This window comes from Schistosoma haematobium, chromosome 3, assembly GCF_000699445.3.
Source record: "Schistosoma haematobium chromosome 3, whole genome shotgun sequence".
In the NCBI taxonomy this organism is placed as follows: Eukaryota; Metazoa; Platyhelminthes; class Trematoda; order Strigeidida; family Schistosomatidae; genus Schistosoma; species Schistosoma haematobium.
Window position 1 is genome coordinate 13,283,882 of NC_067198.1, and position 19,871 is coordinate 13,303,752.

Consider the following 19,871-nt stretch of genomic DNA (forward strand, 5'->3'; position numbering starts at 1 on the left):
GTGTCAGTTCATTTAATAGTTCTATACAGATACCTGGACGGACATGAAGCCAGTCTCAAACCGCTCACTTTGTGTACAGAAATTCAAATCTTTATACTACTAAAGTGAATCCCAATCCAGACAATAAGTTACTTAGTCATCGGTGCGATTGCAGCTATTAAAGTCGATCTTCAATCGCACTCCGGTTAAGCTCAAATAAGTTTTATGAATTTTCCCGGTCTGTAACCGCAGATTTTGTCAAATATGACATTGACATCCACGGAATTATATCTATATAAGTTAAGTGTCTATTGAATTATAAAAAGCGAAGAAAAGCTTGTTTAGATTAAAAAAGATTTTAATTTTTTTTAAAAACTGACCCGAAAGAAATAAAATACTGGTATTCAAGAAAAAAAGTGAAAACCAAAACACTTCATATTACATAAATATTGAAAGCGGGAAACAAGTACATGAATCAAATCGTAAACAAATATTCTGGGAAACACCATTTCAAGAGACTGATAGAATACGAACTGTACTTTATTCTACACACGCCATATACGAATGCTTCCATCGTGCGCTGAACTTAACAAACGATCGTCACTGAGCCAACATAATCCAGTGCTATTACTCATAGGATGAGCCGCTTAAAATAAAAAGAAATAATCACGTAGACGATTTTATCAATCCATAGAAATATTAATTACACCTGTTTGTCATGTTTTATAACGAAATAATTCAGTCGATGAAGTCCCAGTTTTAAGCTTATTCTGAAAACATAAATGTTACTACTATAATCACTCGACGTTACGTTAATACATTAATGTGTACATTTTCCCTGGGATAACTGTATTAATTATTAGTTGTAGTACTAAGTGTATTATCATAGAAACGAATGAGTTAAGTCTTCTAGTTATAGCTGTGAACCAGACTCTGTGTCGATTTAATGAGGTAGACAGAACAGATGATGAATTCTAAGATAATGATTCCTACTACAATTTCTGTTAAGTTCTTGAACGTTACCCTCAACATTTCCAGTTTATTTCAAATGTTAATGCGTTACTTAAGACTCAGATCACTAGCCATCGATTCTCAATGACATTTAAATAGAGCAGAAGCAAGTAAAGCAAAGGAACGTATGGATCGTAAGTTGATAAATAACCGTAAACTGTCAACGGATTTAATTATGGTTACAGTTATGGAGATTTTTACTGACAAATTGTCAAGAGGTTATAGCTTTCTTCTTAAGTTAAATTTATTAATTTTGTTAATTTTAACATTGATGTAAAATGTTTTGGAAACAAGCTCAAAATTTGAGTACATACAATAAGTGCAAACATGGACTTATACATTTCTTCTATTGCACTTATTTTTACGTTGGTATAATTTTCAAGTATTCACAAACACGTACACAGATAATGAAACCATAACTAAAAGTTCAACATCCTAATGTATATTTTACGACAACTGAATGATTAAGATTTTTAAAAAGATTAGAAGATATTTAATCAAAAAGAAAAACCAATTGATTATGTAATCTTATCACGATCAATTAATATCTCAAAAAACATATTTCTTTACAATTGTAAAACTGACCTACTGTTGTTGCCGGAAATATTGCTCATAAACATACTAAATTAATACAAGCAATTATACAGCTCATCAATAATTTACCGAAACGTTTTTTACAGAATTAATGTATCAACCATGTAAAATAATTAACTTTCCAAGTATTTAATATTCTAAGATATCAACTATCAAGTTAAAATAGTTGTGATTTTCCCAACATATGGAATACATGATGAAAACTACACAAATCATTCAATTCAATTATGACCAGTTTCTTTTAGTGAAAGATAAATTTGACGTGAAATCACTTACCTGTCAAAACCACCTGTTTTCTTGGTTCATCTAATGACCAAATAACAATAGAACTATCAATACTTCCAGTGGCCAAGCGACGACCATTTGGACTCCAACTGATACAGGTTATTCTAGCTGAGTGTCTGAGCCACCATTCAGAAAGAGCAGATTTAAGAGTTGGGAGGTCATTTTGATTTCCTTCACAAGTCACCTGGAAGAACAAAAGTAATGAAAGGAAATACATTTAATTAAAAATGAAATAAATCTCACATATCCCTTGCACATCTACATTATAGAGTAGTGTATCTTGTTTCCACATAAACTTTAAAGAAATATGTCTCAATAACTGATTATCCAATACTGAGAAGAAAGCAGAGGGATTCATGGAAAAGTGAAGTAAAATATTAAGACACTACTATTTTATAAAACAAATCTTATATTATATAATCTGTAGAAGTTTATGACTGTATCCAGTGATTTAACAACGTTAGTGTAGTTTACTAGGGGTGTTCACAAGTATTTTTGTGATTAAATAATTTATACAGTAGGATTAGTTGCTTATTTACTTTATTGACAAAGAAGGAAAAGTGAATTCTATTTTTACTAGTGTATTTACTTTGTAAACATTTTTATTTCCGGTCTTTTTATGGTGCCTCAATGAGACAGAAGAGGTAAAATATAACTTTATGATAAATATATCTCGTAATTGTTCTAAAGTATTTTTTTTACTTTTTAAGTACCTCTACATTAGCAGAGCCTATTCCAATGTTATTTTAAAATGACCTTATGGTATGGATTTCGGGTATAACTCATTCTTCACAATATTTTGTTGTTTTTTTCATACACAACAATTGGCCGGTTTCCATTACACTGGAAAATCCTGAGAATTGAAGACTATTATGTGTTTTTTTTGTGGAAATTGTTTTCAGTCATAAATGATGAGATTCGCTTTAGAGCTTCAGGTACCTACTTTTTTTCAATACTTGCAATCTTCCCGTCCAGCTCAGGAAATATTAGTGGTGAAGCGAAGGTTCCTTACATACGACTAGTATTATCAAAATCTGATCTGATGATTATTCAATAAACAAGAAAATTATTTTCGTAAGTAGTTTGGTCCACCCGTAACGGGATCATGAAAACTACTTTACAGAATATAGGGCATGTCAATCTTAATTCTTTTAAATAAGTTTAGTTGGCAGCAGTAAGCTTGTCCTGTTTTCATTGACTTTGATTAAAATCTTCCCGTGTTTTTAACAAAACCTCCATCTACGTTGTCGTTTCTCTACTTCAAACAATTTAACTGAACAGTGTGCATAGCGATCGTCACCAATCTGGACAGTAAATAAGTTACTAAAGAGCACAAAAGACTGGACAGATGGAATGCTAACAACATTGAATGTTGATACCAAATCTGACTTCGAATTATCCTTGTAATTTTCATTAGAAAATTTAATCTGCTTGAAGTATCTTTTTTCCCCAGTTAGTTATCACCATAAACAGATTTTAACACTTTATAAACTTCCTAAGAGTTGCTTCATGGACTTTACTGAAAACAGTAGTTCAGTTCGTGTATTCTTTACTCAGACTATATGGGACGCGTATAGCAAACGTTGGTGGTACACTTCAGTAATAGTTCTGCATTGAACTATCATACAATCTATATATAAGAAATATACATTAGGGTTGTGTCAACATTGGGTCCTGAGCAATTAAAATAGTCCATTACAAATAGCTAACAAAACCACTAATGATCATTTTCATTTATACAATTAAAACTATCAACAATAGTACCTAAATTAGTGTAATTTTAAGAATTTATTGATTTATATTTACAGTACATCTATTTACTTGTAAATTAGCACAAAATGGGTTTTTTGGTTACAATGATATTTTCTATACATAAACAAAATAATGTAAAATTATTATTCAGTCATCCGACAATATTTCGTTCTTTAAAAAAAATGTGGTATCTTGAAAAATAAACGACAGTATTAAATCATTTATAATCATAGGGACTATAATAAACAAATTAATAATTTTTAAAGATGAAATTGAAAGTAGGAATCATACAGATAAGAAGCAATATTAAACGCTGTTTGATAAGAGAGTAATTGGCAAGCATATTTTACAAGCACACATTTGCACAACAACAACAACAAAAAAAACTGTGGTCTATATTACTTCTAAAAAAAGATAACTATTTAGTAATGCAATGAACAGGAATTTAAATTTACTTGATATTGTTTACTTGAATCTTCCCACTGATGTTTAAGACTGCAACTGATCAGTCCTCTTATTGATACATGTGGATACCGTGTGTATTGCCTTAAGTTACAAGCATTATAAGCAAAGATTGATAGTGGGTAGCAGTAGAATCCAAGACGTGTTTCGTCCTATTTCGGACTCGTCAGATGGATGTACCTGCATCCCATAAAAAACTGATCAATTGCAGTCCTAAAAATCAATGGGAAGATTCAAACAAACAATACAAAGTGAATTTAAACCTCATCCCATTACACAAGCAAGTGGCTATCAGGACTCAGTAGCCAAGTGGATAACATGATTGGATGATCTATTTAGTATACAGTTAACCGGAGAATCATGTACCTATTCATACTCGATAGTTTTGATGTTTGATTATATTCCCTTGAAAAAGCTTGGACCAGATTGCTGAGCGAAACTTTGGATTTACTTAAAATTCGATCGCTAAGATCTTGCAAATAAATTCTTTTTCAGGGATGATCGTTAATCTGAATTACATTGCCGGTTGGCAATACCTGACTATATAAGAAATATAAAGACGAGTTGTTGATCCATAAAGAAAAAAAAATAACGAGTGATATTCTAATTTTAAACCTAATACAACTCGACACATAAGGGATAAAATGAAGAGAATATAAACCATTCCCTAATAGGATATTTATAACATTTGAATGATAATAATGCTAAGGCATGACAAATTATGACAAAATGAATTACACATTATAACGTATTATCCAATGTATCTAAGCAGTTGATTGCAAACTAGTATCCTGTATCATAAATCGTGTAGATAGATAATTGATCAAGAGGGATAAAAAAGAACATGATAAAACATTTCCTGGCATATAAAACTAAAATGAATAGATATACTTACGGAGTACAAGTTCATTGTACGATCTGGGTTTGCACAAGCTAGTATTTCACCATTAGGTGAGAAATCGATCAATTCTGGGGTTACATTGGTAGCACTGACAAGATTTAATTGTTTTAACTTTTGGTTTGATGATATATGAAACGATGTACTACCTAGATTCTGTTAGTTTTTTCGAAAACAAAATTAAAAATATAAGCAAAATCATAAAGAAGTTGGTTTAATTGCAGAAATCATTTATGTCCATGAACTAGTCAACGAAATATTGGTCAATAATGCGTAACAGATTAGTCCAGACATCTTGTAGTGAACGAACACTTAGGTGGGGATAACCGATTGATTGTTTAATGCAAAATTACAGAGTGCTTTCGTAAAATATGAAAACTACATTAAATACATAATTCGAACATCTTCCAGCAGTTGTCTTTTACATGCTTCATGATCCTTTCCATTCAGTTGTTATGACAATTACTTTCTGTTTTCTTTAATTGAGTCCTCACAACCTTCTGCAGGCATACATTCCGATTGGTGATAGATACTGTTTATATCCGTCAATATACGCAGTATATACCACAATCTCAATTCAACAAGAGGTTGGTTAAAGCCCAAATATTTCAGTAATAGTGCTTATAACTACGACAAATAATGATACAGTTGTAAGTCACACGAGTAGAATCAGTTCCTTAATAATGCCTTGTACGCATTGCTGTCACATGACAAAAAAACCTAACGTCTAGGGCTTTCATCAATGATTGCCTCCAATCGCCTAACATAGGTAAAAGGTGCAATGTGACATCAAGTCATCTGTTTCTATATCTACACCGTAGCTTGATAGATAGAATTCGGTCAGTACTAAGGACTAGAAAACATAAATTGGTGTTTTTGAAGCATGGCTTGTACATTTTGAGATGGCCGAATGGGCAATGCTGAGGTTATGGATAGGGTTCTAGGTAATGTTGTCAAATTAGTTGATGAAGCAGTAAATCTTCATCAACTGAGGTGATTGAGACATGTGTTATGTATCGCCAACCACCTCTTACCCCGATGTCTTGTGTAGGAGTATACTAGAGGAAACCGATGGAACACCAAACAAACACTTGGGACCAGTTCATGATGTCACTTAAAATTGGTATAACGATTGGAACCGATGCATACACATGTCAGGTTCTAAGTTGCACATGAGGGACTGACATAAACTAGTAACCGATCAATCCATATTTCTGTAATGTAATGTATTTTTCATAATTCTGATAGAGTCGCTGTTCAGTTTGTTAAAGACAAATGGGTTATATAAACTTTAATAAACAACTTTAATAACTAAAAAAATAAATGTCTATGCTACTTAATTTCAACTTTACGCATATATGACCTAGTTATCTCACAACGCACGATAAGGTTCACTTAACATATTTACAAAATACATTTGACATATCATAAAAATGTCGTGTCTAGTCTGTATACTAAAGTTGGTTAATATTGAATAGTAGAGAGATTGACCATAATAATATGTTGCTCTACATAGAAAACTCAGAAAATAATTCAACTTCCTAGAACAAAATCAAAAGCAATAATGAAATTATTTATATTAATAAAGATATTACATTTAGTAATTACCATGCAACAAATTTTTTTTTTAATATTTAAAATGACTGATTATTCTTACGATATTCATCGATCGATAAAAGGTACGCATTACCAAAAATATACTATTAGATTTATCGTCAACCAATCAAAAAACAATGTACATATATGGACATGATAAATTTAGTACGCGTACATTTTAGTCAATGAAGATTAATTAATAGTTTATTACTTTTGTTTTCCAATAGATGTAATTATATATATATATATATATATATATATATATATATATATATATATTTTAACAAATGGTAAATTTTTATAACAAAAAATATTTTCTTTTGGCTTGATTTGGTTCGCATCCAGAATATACATTGTAAAGTTAGGAAGTCAATTTCTTTCAGTGATGTAAAAACTATTGCATCTAATATACAATAAACTAAATAGTTTCCTTTCCCGACCGTAGCTGCTACCTTAACGCGGTGATCGGGTTTGCCTATCGTGATAATTCAACCGAGCTATATTGGTTGGAACATATGTCCCTTTAGGTTCTACCATGCTAGGCAAGTCAATTGGAGAACGGTAAGACTAAAAGCAGCAACTCAAGATCTAAGGGCGAAGTTGTACTGCTGACTGTGGAGGGGTATAACAGCAGTAAGTTGTTTACCTCGGGCAACCAGTATCTGCAGCGATGCTGCCTTCTGACAAGGAAGGAATAGGTTAGAAAAGTTTGACCCTAAAAATGTTACACCTCACCTTACCTCACGGATTTCTGTCTCCGGCGGTAAGGCCCTTTGAAGAACGGAGCTAACACATTAAAACCTCCCACAAAAGAGCCGAGCGCGACCGGCCTCAAGTAGTTGCTCCTTGGGCTCTGCGGTCATGCTCCCAGGTTGTTAAGACCAACACTAATCCGACTTCTATTTCAGGTTCCTCAAATAATACCCTTCCACGGTATGGGCAGCCGGGAAGTGACATCAGCCCCCATACCCGTAACAGCACACGAAACCAAGTTGGTCACAATCAAATCTTTTCTACACCTTTCTTATCTTCGCGACTAACCATTCTCAGGTTTTTTTTATCACCTTGCGACGCTAGAGCAAACGATTCGAGTACACGGAATGTTATTCCTGGTCTCCTGAAACCACACACCCTAAACTACATGCAGGAGCTTTTAACGTTCGAACACTATGCCAAATAGGACAACAGGCTTCCTTAGCTAGGACTTTAGGATCTCGCGCCATCGATGTGTGCTGTGTCTCCGAAACGCGCATACAGGATCCGAGTAGCGTCATTCACTCGACCTCACTACGTCAAAATAAAGAACAACCTCAATTCACGCCTCGTGTATCTGGCAGCCCTGATGCTGCTTTCGGTGGCCTCGCTGGTGTAGGTATAGCATTGAGTCCAAGGGCAGAACTAGCTTTCTTAAACTAGATTCTAGTAGACAGTCCGACTAAACGGAACAGTAAGGACTCGGAAAGATAGGGACACTCGTCGTCTCTGTCGATTCTCCCACTGACTACAGCTCAGATGATGTAAAAGATGAGTTTTACAGAAAGCTTTCCGACCTTCTCCGAAAAGCTAGGCGCTCTGGTGTAGTAAGAGTGGCTGGTGACCTTAATGCTCAAGTAGGTAAACTAAGCGAAATGGAAAGACACCTGGGTGGATCTTATAAAGTCGTGGCTCAAAGAATAGATAATGGCGACCGTCTGTTGCAGCTATGCTTAGACAACCGCTTGTTTTTTTGCAAATACTAACTTTAAGCATATATATATATATATATATATATATATATATATATATATATATATATATATATTGTAAACAATACGAACCTGTGATCCAACAACAATTAATGACAACTTTTTTGAAATACTCATTGTAGACATTCCTAGTGAAACGTCTAGTTGATCCAACAATACTAATGAATTATTTTTAAGCTCCAATAAAACCATATGTTCAATACATGAAACAATGATTAATAAACAATTTGATTCCATTGATTGTACACAACGAGGTTGAGATGGAAGCTTTGTAGATAACCTAGGAATGAAAATCAATATATATATATATATATATATATATATATATATATATATATATATATATATATATATATATATATAATGTTCAAAATGTATGACTAAGTGTTTTTATACTAAACTGTTTCATACAAAAGTACAAATGATACAAATGCTAGATGTATGTATATCAATAATAACATTGTTTTCTGTTTAACTACTGACAAATAAACAGTGGGGAAAAACAATTAGAAGTATTGATAATGTTAATTGTAAAAAAGTATTAAGTTTACTCTTGCAAAGTGAAAATAAGTGATTGAGCAACTACAACGTATTCATTCTCCATCTTCCCTTACATTTTGGATTGTGATATCTGCCTATTAGCTTGTTATACTAACACAGTGTGACAACTTAAACGGACGTACATACGTGTCAGGTTTGACTAACAGTTATTGTTTGTTTCTTTTTAAGGAAATTTTTTCTAATTATTCTCTACGATATGTGAAACAGTAAATTGTGAGTCCATAAACAGTAAAGGCGCTTCTTATAATATAAGGTCTTTATTTCCATAGTAAATAAAACATTTCCATGGTTTAAAGATTAAAACAGACCATAATAAAAACTGGAAAATATTTTACTACTATAATTTCTTAATTTATTTATTTAAGATTGAATGGACATGAGTCCATAAAACACTACGTATTAACTCAGTGAAAACATGTTAGAAGTAGCAAGAGATAACATACAAATATAACAGACATAACTAAACAAAATATATAGGTTATCTATACTTTTTTTATGTTAAGGTATCAAAATTCATACCTATTTGATGATAAAGAAAATTACATATGAAGGTAGTAATAGAACGAGAATGTACTTATCTATATTTGGAACAGTATGTAATATGAACATTTCACATTCCGTCATATATATAAATGTGAGAATATTACTAATATTATGATGGCTATTATATTTTGCATGGCACTTAAGATTTTAACTACTAGTAATTAAAATTACTTGAAGTTGGACACTCACATTGCATTACTGATAATTAAGGAACAAAAATATATCAGAGTCCGGTCTCCAATATGTTTTCACACCTACTGGTAAACAAATAGGCTGGAATTTTTTACTTTACATTAGAAGTCATAAATTGGTCTCGAAACCTCAATACTAAAGATTACGGTATATCATGTGAGTTGAATGGTCTTTTTCAACCGAAAGTTTCATAATACCGATGTTGAATAATACATCACTCATAAAACGTGAATGACTAATTTTTTGTAAACTCAAGATCCGATAGTTTATTCACAGGTTTCGTACGGCAACATTTCGGGACGTAAATATAAGAACTGTGGAATGTGGTGGAGATAACACACCATCAGGATCAAGGCAGAATATACGTTTAACAACTACGTGAGTCTGTTTCTTAGTATCATAAATATCAGCAGTGAAATGCTTCGCAATAATACGGCATTTAATGAAGCAGTGAAGTGAATTATCAGTTTCTAAATACAACTGAGACATTTAGAGAAGCACCTTGCAAAGCAGCACAGCTAGCTGATTGCATTAAAAACATTAATTCAACTATTTTATACTATGATGATTAGTCGACACTTGACAAAGTAAAACTTTGGAAGGAGCTCAAAGTGCTGAAACATCATAAAACACTAAATTCATCTAATTTAATCTGGTTCCTTTGGAACATAACGTTCAAAAAGTTAGGTTGAATAATCGGAATGGTGTAATGAACCGTTATTGCAAAGTGTGATCATTACAGTATTTGTTTCTTAAAAGGACTAAAAAACACATGAGAAAATTATGTGTGTAAATTTTTCACCATTTTTTTAGAACATTGAATGTTATGATGGCTACTGCATAGATTTTGCAAAACATGTAATACGATGAATTGTAATGGGAAGGCCAAGTTTTATTCGACTTCCATACTTTGTCGAATATTTAAATACCATTGGTTCGTTAGGTAAAAATAAGAGTTGAAATTATCTGTCAGAAAGTAATGTTCTTGAGCATTTCAATATATCATTTTACAGTCAAGTGAAAGCGTCTAAATATCCATTTCTGTTAATCCAAATCACAATCTTTGTCTAATCACATCATTCTTACTTGATTTGCACATCGATTATATTTTCAATGGAAAGTGAGCAAGGATTAATTAGACCTGGGGAAGAGCTTTTAGATCACGAATACTAAAAATATGTCTCCATACCACAAAAGAATAAATACTTTCAAACTGTACTTTTTCACCTAACAAAAAGTATCTGTAGCCACTCCACATACTTTGTACAATCCAAATCCAAAGTATTTTCGCAATATAGTTAGGAATATGAACCTACGATAGCTCATGAGAGTTGTCCATCGGAAACATTCGAAAGCCCATTTTATACGGATAACTTTTTGGATGGTAATGAAAGTGCGATAGCTGAGATTGGTTTACAGAGTTTAAATCCAATGGGGCCTTATGAAAATTGTCTAACATTTTCGTGTAAGTAGTTCTACTCTATATCTAGGATACCTGCCGTAACGAAATCAGATACATTAAACATCTGTTTGATTATTGCTATATTTCATAATTCAGTCAGTCAGGTACAACGTAGGACCAGGCACATATATGCATCGGTCCAAGTTGCCATACCGCATTAACACAATATGAAAACCGAATACATAGAAGTAGTTAATTCAGTGACGGTAATATATAAAATAAAGATTGCAATAATGATATAGTACAGGAAGAAAGAATTAGTTCGTAGAAAGTAAGATATGAAGCAATTTTAATCCCTTAGTTTAAGGCAAGACAGAGAGTGTATACACCGACACCATTGTGATCGACTTTGAGCCATGTCACTCAGAGTCTCCAACCATTTGTTACGATAGTCACACGGACCCCAATTAAGTAGTCTGCATCTACCAACATGGCTAAGACTAGAAGCTAGTGACTTCAAGCACTGATGCCATGTTTCGGTTTGGCCGCCCCTTACTTTCCTCCAACCATCTCTAACACTGGTTAGCATTGCACTTCGTGGTAATCGGTGTTCAGACATACGTAACACGTGGCCCAACCATCTCAGTCGATGAAGATTCACAACCTCATCAATTGATTTACCATCATTCCCTAATATCCTGCCTCTAACCTCACTATTACTTACCCGGTGATCCCAGCAATATTTCTAAGGTATTTGTTGTCAAAAACTAGTAGCTTACGAGTATCTTATACTCTTAGTGGCCACGTTTCGCAGTCGTAAAGTAAAACAGAACGAACTGCCGCACAGTTTACTCTTCCCCTTAATTGTTAGACGGATGTCTCGTCTTCGCCATAGGTGACGTAAGTTGGCAAAAGCCAAACAAGCTTTTCGAATCCGTTCTGATATTTCGTCAGACACCAACCCATTTGGGCTGATTAGACTTCCAAGATAAGTGAAGTTGTCAACGCGTTCGATTACTTCACTCCCTATCCTTAGTTCAGGTGTTGACGCAGACCAGTCCTGAAGCAATAACTTGCATTCAGAGGGAGAGAAGCGCATTCCAAACATTCTGGCATTGTTGCTTAGTGCTACCAAAAGACTCTGGATTTTATCAGCGTCTTCACCAAACAGGACTATGTCATCTGCGTATTCTGAGTCGATAAGTGGACCTCCTGGAAGGAGATCAATACCCGAGAATTCAGTAGATGAGAATGTTATTCCCATTAGTAGGTCTATGATGAAGTTAAACAAAAATGGAGAAAGTGGACAGCCTTGACGGACACCACTTGAGGTTGCAAAAGCAGGTGACAGTTCGCCATAAGCTCTGACTCGACTAGTAGTGTTCGAGTAAAGAGCCTTTACAAGGTTTATGTACTTCTGAGGTACGCCTTTCAATGACAGACACTGCCACAGAATCTCGCGGTCTACGGAGTCAAATGCTGCTTTTATGTCAAGAAAGACCACCATTGTCGGACGCCGATAAGTATGCCTGTTTTCATAATTGCTCGAACTCGATGATAAAATTGTATAATTATTACTGATAATGAGCGGGAAATATCTGGGGACGATGCGCATCGTTTCTTCATAGTCAAACCACCCTAAAACACCATATTTAGTTGAATAGAAACATTTTTGATGAGAAGTCTCTAAAGCTATCATGTGAAACCCTGATTTCCAAAGCTAAACTTGGATGAAGCAACACAGATGTTGTTGGTTTCTGACATCGCATCATGAAATGGGTAATAACTGTTGCTGGTTTATCATGTATTGATGCATGTCGATTTCCTTATTATATTACTGGAAATCGTGCAGCCAAGAGGTTTAATACGTAATCAGATACGACTTACATCAGTGGAGGACATGTTGTAACAAAACGAAAAACACTTTTTGAATCTATTTCATATGACTATGTCAAATATTTTTACAGCTGTCACCATTTAAATGCCTATTTTGTTAGATATTTGAAATATTATTTTTATCATCTTTTGACTATCATGATTTTGCTTTGAAATAAATATATGAAGTATAAAATAACAAACCCTTATCACAATGGACAAGTCCAACACTCACAGGCTTCATATTTATCCACTTAGTCAACTATATTTTGGATGGGCAGCAATGTATACAGTTAGAAATAGACAAGGTGAAAAACTTAACTTACATGTGTTTTAGTTCACTTATCGAACTGACAACACATCGATCATCGATACCAACAGTGATTACATATTTTCCTAAAAGCGATATTGATTGTACTTGTGAAGTATGAGCTTCTGTACCAGAAAACATTTCAGCTAAACCAGTTGATGTATCCCACGATGCCATTGATCCGTCAGAACTTGCAGTAATTAAACGATTATTAAGCGTGCTAAACCTTGCACAAGTTATATGGAGTTTATGCCCATGTATAGAAAGTTTTGGTGGAGCGAGAGACTTCGATCCAGGTGGGACATCAAATATATGAATCGAACCACTTAAAGATACAGCAGCAACTTTATTGCCTACCCATGTGCAACCGAGCTGAAGAATAATAAACAGTTATAAATTGATATATTATGAAGGAAAAAACCTTCTAGGGTTACTACCTATCTAAAGCTCGAGTAAAAGAGGATTGAACATGGGGTTAGCAACCTCAGCTCATTAACAAAAAGCTCGCCAATAAGCATTAACCGAAAAAAACAATTAAGGCATTTAAACTCTACCCTTTGAGTTAAAGGATTTTCACGTACAAGAGTTATGACGCCTCATGATAAAAGCCAAGATTTTTCTGAAGTCTCGAGGTATATGCCTATTCTGAAAATCAGAGCGACAATCAATAAAGGGACATGAAATATTTGGACAATTTGAGAGACCAAGAAGGCCATACAAACAACCGCAAAAGAGAGAAGATAAAAGCCAACCCAAAATCCATTGGATATAATATGAACGAAAAGAGACTGATTTCAGGATAGCTGTTGTGTCCTGGTCGTGAAGAAGAAAATGTACTACACACATAAGGAGTTGCACTGATGCCGTTTAAAGAGGTATAAAATGCGCTCATGGAGTCAGAAAAGTTTTACTACAGGACCATCAGAACATCCTTCGAAAAAAAGAAGTACAATGAATTTTGTCCAGTGCTACATGCACCCACTTATTATAGGAGTGAAGATGATAAAAATCAGTTTTATGGGAGGGTGTAGTTTATCCTAAGAGATGACAGAAAAAGAATTGACAATCCTGATGGAAGACCTAACCGCCGAAATCAGGATGGACAACATCGGGTATGAATTCATTGAAGAGCGACATGGACTGGGAGAAAGAAACGACAATGATGAAGGGGGAAGCATTTCCCAATAAAAAAGTCTACACAAAGCTACATGGGTTTCACTGGACCACACTACAGTAAACCAGACCGATTCCATAAGCGCAGGTAGAAAACTCGAAAGGGCCATCGATCTAAGAATAAAGAAATAGGCTGATATGGATTCAGGTCACCACCTGATGGTGACCAGGCTAAAACTGAAGATAAAGAAGCATTGTACAATAGGACGAGCAGCACTACGAACGTTTATTTAAGCCTTTCTTTGAGATGGTGATGACGAACACTCAGCATTTAGGATATTAGATACATGACCTTTCTACAAATTTATGAAACCAGAAAAGGAAAGAATGACAGTATAGGGTGTAATCATACTGCTCAAAATAGTGGACCACGAGCAGTTGCACAGAAACAGAGTTGTCTTCACTAAATCAAGTCATATACGCTTAAACAATAATGACTAATGAATAACGTCGATACTCTTAATTTTTATGCTCCTCGTAGCACTCGACGTCAACCATGACGAAATGTAAGTGGCAGTCAATAGAATTTTGATCCTAACAAACAACTATCAATAGTTTCAGCACCCCAAATGATTGACACCATCATTCGGAGCTCCAAAAAGGAACCGAACTGCAAAGTCGTGCATTAAGGACATCTCTCAGATGCATCTTAAGTGAAGAGTGGTGTCCGACTAAGCAGCTTACTTTCACCTTTTCTCTTTTTGGCAGCTCTCGACTGGATTATGAAGACATCTACGGCTCAGGGAAGACACAGGATACAATGGACATCTCGTACGCAGCTAGATGATTTAAACTTTGTAGATGACTTAGCCCTTTTATCACATCCACGGAATCAAAGGCAGGCGAAGACAGTCGGTGAAGCAGCGGCTTTCGCAGAAATAGGTTTCGATATTAGTAAGGGGAAAGGTACGATCTTGAAACACAATAGTCAGTATCAACCGAATCACACTTGATTGTGAAGCTCTGGAAGGTGTATGGCATTAACATATCCGGGTAGTGCGATTGGGACACAATGAAGATCTGATGCAGATACCAAGGTACGAGCTGACAGAGCAATGACAAAACTACAATTCAAGAATATCTTGGACACAAAAGAACTCTTACCCAAGGTCGGAGTCAGAATTTTCAATCCTAACGTTAAAACAATCATATTTTACGGGGACGAAACGTCGAAAACCAACACAACCATAAAAAATAAACTACAGGTACTTATAGATAGCCATCTACAATACACTCCAGATCTACTGGCTAGAAACTATCAACAATAACCTAATGTGACAGAGAACAAACTGAAAGCCAGTTGAGGATGGAGTTAGGAAAAAACGCCGGAAGTGGATAAGATACAGTATACGGAAACCATAATACGGCTGTTACTTGGAGATCCCTAGTCTGAGGCCTATGCCTTAAGAGGCTTACGTAAATAGTAAGTAATGAGATAACCTATAAGCTACTATTAATTGAAGAGACAAAAACTTTTTAAAAATATATTTACAACAAAAAAACTTGAAAAATAGCTGTCAAAGTTGTATATTTGAGATTTTACTGTTCATTACTAGATTACGAAAGTTTAAAGTCAATCATTTTCTTAAGCTTGACTCGAATAGTCAATACAAGTCTTTAAAATGAATTAACTTGTAAAAAGTACGAATAGTGGGATTGATACCATCCAATGTCAAGCTATCATAGAGTAGAACCAATTGTCTTAGTATCGATGAATAAAACATGAGGTGGTCTGGGAATATATGGTGGATTTTATACCAGTTTTTGACTAACTACTAAAATTGGCTGAGACATGCACACAATTCGAGAATTAAAGAGTTGGTTTATCTAATTCAGGGGCTAGATGTTAGTGTCCATAAGGTGATATTTATTTATTAATTTGAACACATAAATATTGGTACAAGAATGCGCCATAAGGTGACAACATGGTTTTATAGAAAACATTTGGCAAAACACGCCTAGAATAGTCATTAAACTAAATATATACAACTGTGTCGCAATCTAAAAAGTGCAGTCCAATGGTTTTTAACTAGTCTATTTGGATGAAAGCTAGTAAACTCTTCAGTCCTGAATTGATTACAGTCATAGTAATACTGATAGTCATAAAATTAGGAATTTAAATATACATTGTGCAAAATATTAACTAGTTTCAGTTCGCATACCAGACTATAGCGCCACCTGTGTAGAGGTTGATTATAGTTACAGTTGAGTGGTGACTAACAGTGTTCAACGGAATTAATTAGTTTTTGTTACCCTACTATAAAGGTGGAGTTTTATTGGTTTAATCACACTAGTAACAATTTCACATCGAGTTTACTAACAAGACTTGAACACCGGCTAAGATACGAAATCTTTTCATGAGTGTGGTTTAAAACCCAATGAATTGAACCGGATGTATTTACAGAGAAGACTGAGTAAATTAACCAGCATTTAATCCTGACAGTCTGACTGTATATTTGTTTCTATATCCATACAACACATCAGACTCCAGTAGTCATGGCTAAATTCTTATTCGTTTACAATAACATAATAATTTAAAACAGGCTTCCTATATATTTTTCATCATAGCTGACTTGAAACCATGAAATCAGTTCCGTACTTTTTAAAATTTCTAACACAGAAGTCAAAGTATTTTAATTACTATGCATATCACACTCATTTTTAAAACCGATACACTAACAGTATAAGTACAACTAATTAGGTTATTATGCGACCAGTGAGTCAAATGAAATTAAAAATCAATAACCAAACTTACTAGCATATTCATTAAAACATTTTCAAACGAATACTTTGAAAGGTAAGAGAGCGTTTTAGCTTCAACACTCCATAACTTGATGGACTTGTCTGCAGAAGCAGAAACACAGAGAGGACTTTGCCGTGAGAATGAAATGGCATAGACTCCTCCTTCATGCGCTGGACTTCCAACTTCAGATAGTTTCTCACCACTTTCACCATCGTGAAGGAATATCTAGGACAAATCATGTTTTAGAGAATGATTACCTTTCCATCTGCCCCACCGGAAACAAAAAATGATCCATTCAACGAGTACCGAACCACATTGACAAAACCTTTATGGTTCTAGAAATAAGGTAAGGCATAAACGTGACATCACACTTGAAAAGAGTTCTTGAATGAAAATGGAGGACCCTCAAGGAAGGTCACTAAGCCCTCATCGTTTCCAGTAATGGCACGGTAGGGTCGAACAGGTCGAAAATCGACGGAATTGATACTTCTGCTCATGCCTGTAACTGAACCCACAGACGTCCCTGTTTCAACCATGAATACTGCTCCAAACCTTAAAGTAAAACAAATACTCGAGGCAGGATTTACTTTGAAGCACCGTTGCCACCAACAAGCATACGAGCGTTATCTGAAGTCCAGGCCAAATCATTTATAGGACCACTGAATGGTTGGTATTCATATTTTAGCAAGTGCTCCTCGTTGATAGTGTCCCATATCCGTACTTTCCCGTTATTATCTAAGGCCTTGTAAAGTTTTAAAAGTTCTCACCTGCTGAAGCTATATAAAATCCACTGGGTGAATATTTTGCAACATTTACAGCTACTGAGTGCTGAGTGTACATATCACTATCAGCAGGATTCTAGAGCAAGTAATAGAATAGAACCAAACTACCTCAATTGAGCGAATAACGACACTGTTTCCAGTGACATATATAAGCTTTTTACCTTTGGGGTCTGCATCGAAAACAAGTGATTTTCCCCTAACTACTCGAGGGAGCGGGGGAAAGATCTTTTCTGCAGACTCAATTAAGTAGATATGTTTAGACTAACCTAAAGTGTACATAACCAAGACCCACTAATGACAAAAAAGGTGCGATCAACACTGACTTAGTAACTGCTGGGCACAAACCTCACGAGTTCACCATGAAAACAAGTTCGAAGTGGCGCCAACCTTGTTTTGACTTGTTGTAGGTCACTTTAAATAGAACAGAAGCTTTCAAACGACGCTAAGTGTTTGACAGCCACAAAGTAAGATACTTAAGTGAAGTTGTTGCCTTATTCTGGGGTTTAGGTTGGTAAGTCATCGTCTAAGCCTGACGTGCGCTAATGAGTCGATCGCGATACTAAAAGCGACTTCGTGGTCTTGAAATAAATGTCTAACAGGGATGTAAAATATTGTTTAGAGGTTATATAGAAGTTAGGGCTTTGGTTTAATCACAAACTGAAGGTGGCTATAATTAAAAACCTTAAGACCCACACTTTAGTCGTGACTATGTCTGCTACTCTAATGAAAGTTGATGAATGGGTACAGATCAAGAATACGGCACAACCTAATGGTGCTAAACAAAAGCCAGCAGCCAGGAAATTGAAAAATTATCATGTTGGTAGGTCGTTTGTCTTTCATAGCGTCAAGGTTGGTGAAAGTTCACAACTCATAACTCGTTTAGTGCATGACATTAAGTTGAGAAAACAGCTGCTAAACGAGCTAATACCTCAAGATATTTTAGTGTCGGTTATTATGCTAAACCCATATATCTTATTCTCTCTTTCGGACAGCCCAACCTATTCATTCTACTCGAGTCACATTTTGACCTTGTTAATTATCCGCTTATCAATCTCGACTGTTTTTATATGAGCGTAGGTGTGTGTGCATTTCTTATCCCATTACTCATCACATGTCTGTAACCTATTTTCGTGTGACTATAAGTTTTGATTAATGATTGACTAAAAGGGATATGGCCAACACCGCGCGTCGTTCCTCTTCTCTCCATTCCATTCGCCGCATATACAAAATATATGTATTCAAAAGTCCATTCTCGTTATTTGACTTATTAAATTCCGTTATTGACCAACGCGATTTAAGTCGATGATTATATACGAGGATAGGTGATAAAAAGCATTCATACGATCTAGTTGGAGTCAGATCTCGAGCCACTAAAATGGAGAGCCGTTTCGACAACATCGTACGATCTAAATGACGACAAAATTAAGGGCCCCACAAAAATATCTCTGAAGTCACCTTGCTAGAGGTTGATAATCTATGTAGCGAAATGGACCAGAAACAGAATAAACCAGGCTACTAAAAGTATTATTTAAATATCCCAATGAAAGGGACTTGATACTACAGAATGGACTTAAAATAATGGAGTCACGAGATTTTTCCGTAAAGACTTACCTATCTTGGACCGTACAAAGAGACGAGAGGCTGAAAAGAACTAAAGCTAAGGTTAGGCGGTGGTGAAAGCGCCCTTAGAACAGACTTTGAGGCTTCGACGGAGAATGATGTCGAAGCCACGTTGGGTGCAACACGAAGCCGTTTTAATGGTCTCTGTATCTTTTGCTCAAATGCTCGAAGCTTTCTCAACAAGCGACCAGATATAGGTGTACAGATAGACTCCATGTAGCCAAATGTGGTTTCAGCCTCAGATACGTGACTGCTGCAGTCTGTAGACGGTAGGAAACTTGATTTTGAAGGCTTCACATTCGCATGAGCTGACAGAATACGGAAGCGTAGGAGACTTCATAATATATA

General features: G+C 35.1%; 1 protein-coding gene across 2 annotated transcripts; it reads right to left on the minus strand.

Moving 5' to 3' along the window:
• Window positions 1-57: 57 nt before the first annotated feature.
• Window positions 58-18,307, minus strand: WDR1_1 (WD repeat-containing protein 1). 2 transcript variants are annotated; one of them, XM_051213049.1, is made up of 12 exons: window positions 18,170-18,307; window positions 18,012-18,133; window positions 17,889-17,979; window positions 17,709-17,856; window positions 17,493-17,673; window positions 17,379-17,456; window positions 17,134-17,346; window positions 13,222-13,577; window positions 8,395-8,602; window positions 4,979-5,137; window positions 1,861-2,053; window positions 58-625 (listed from the first exon to the last, which is right to left on the minus strand). In XM_051213049.1, exons 1-12 carry the CDS (start codon window positions 18,180-18,182, stop codon window positions 525-527), a joined length of 1,863 nt encoding a protein of 620 aa, XP_051068987.1. In that variant the 5' UTR covers window positions 18,183-18,307; the 3' UTR covers window positions 58-524. The 2 variants fall into 2 exon arrangements, with proteins under 2 accessions (XP_051068987.1, XP_051068988.1); XM_051213050.1 differs by having other exon boundaries at window positions 320-625; window positions 17,709-17,979.
• Window positions 18,308-19,871: the final 1,564 nt, after the last annotated feature.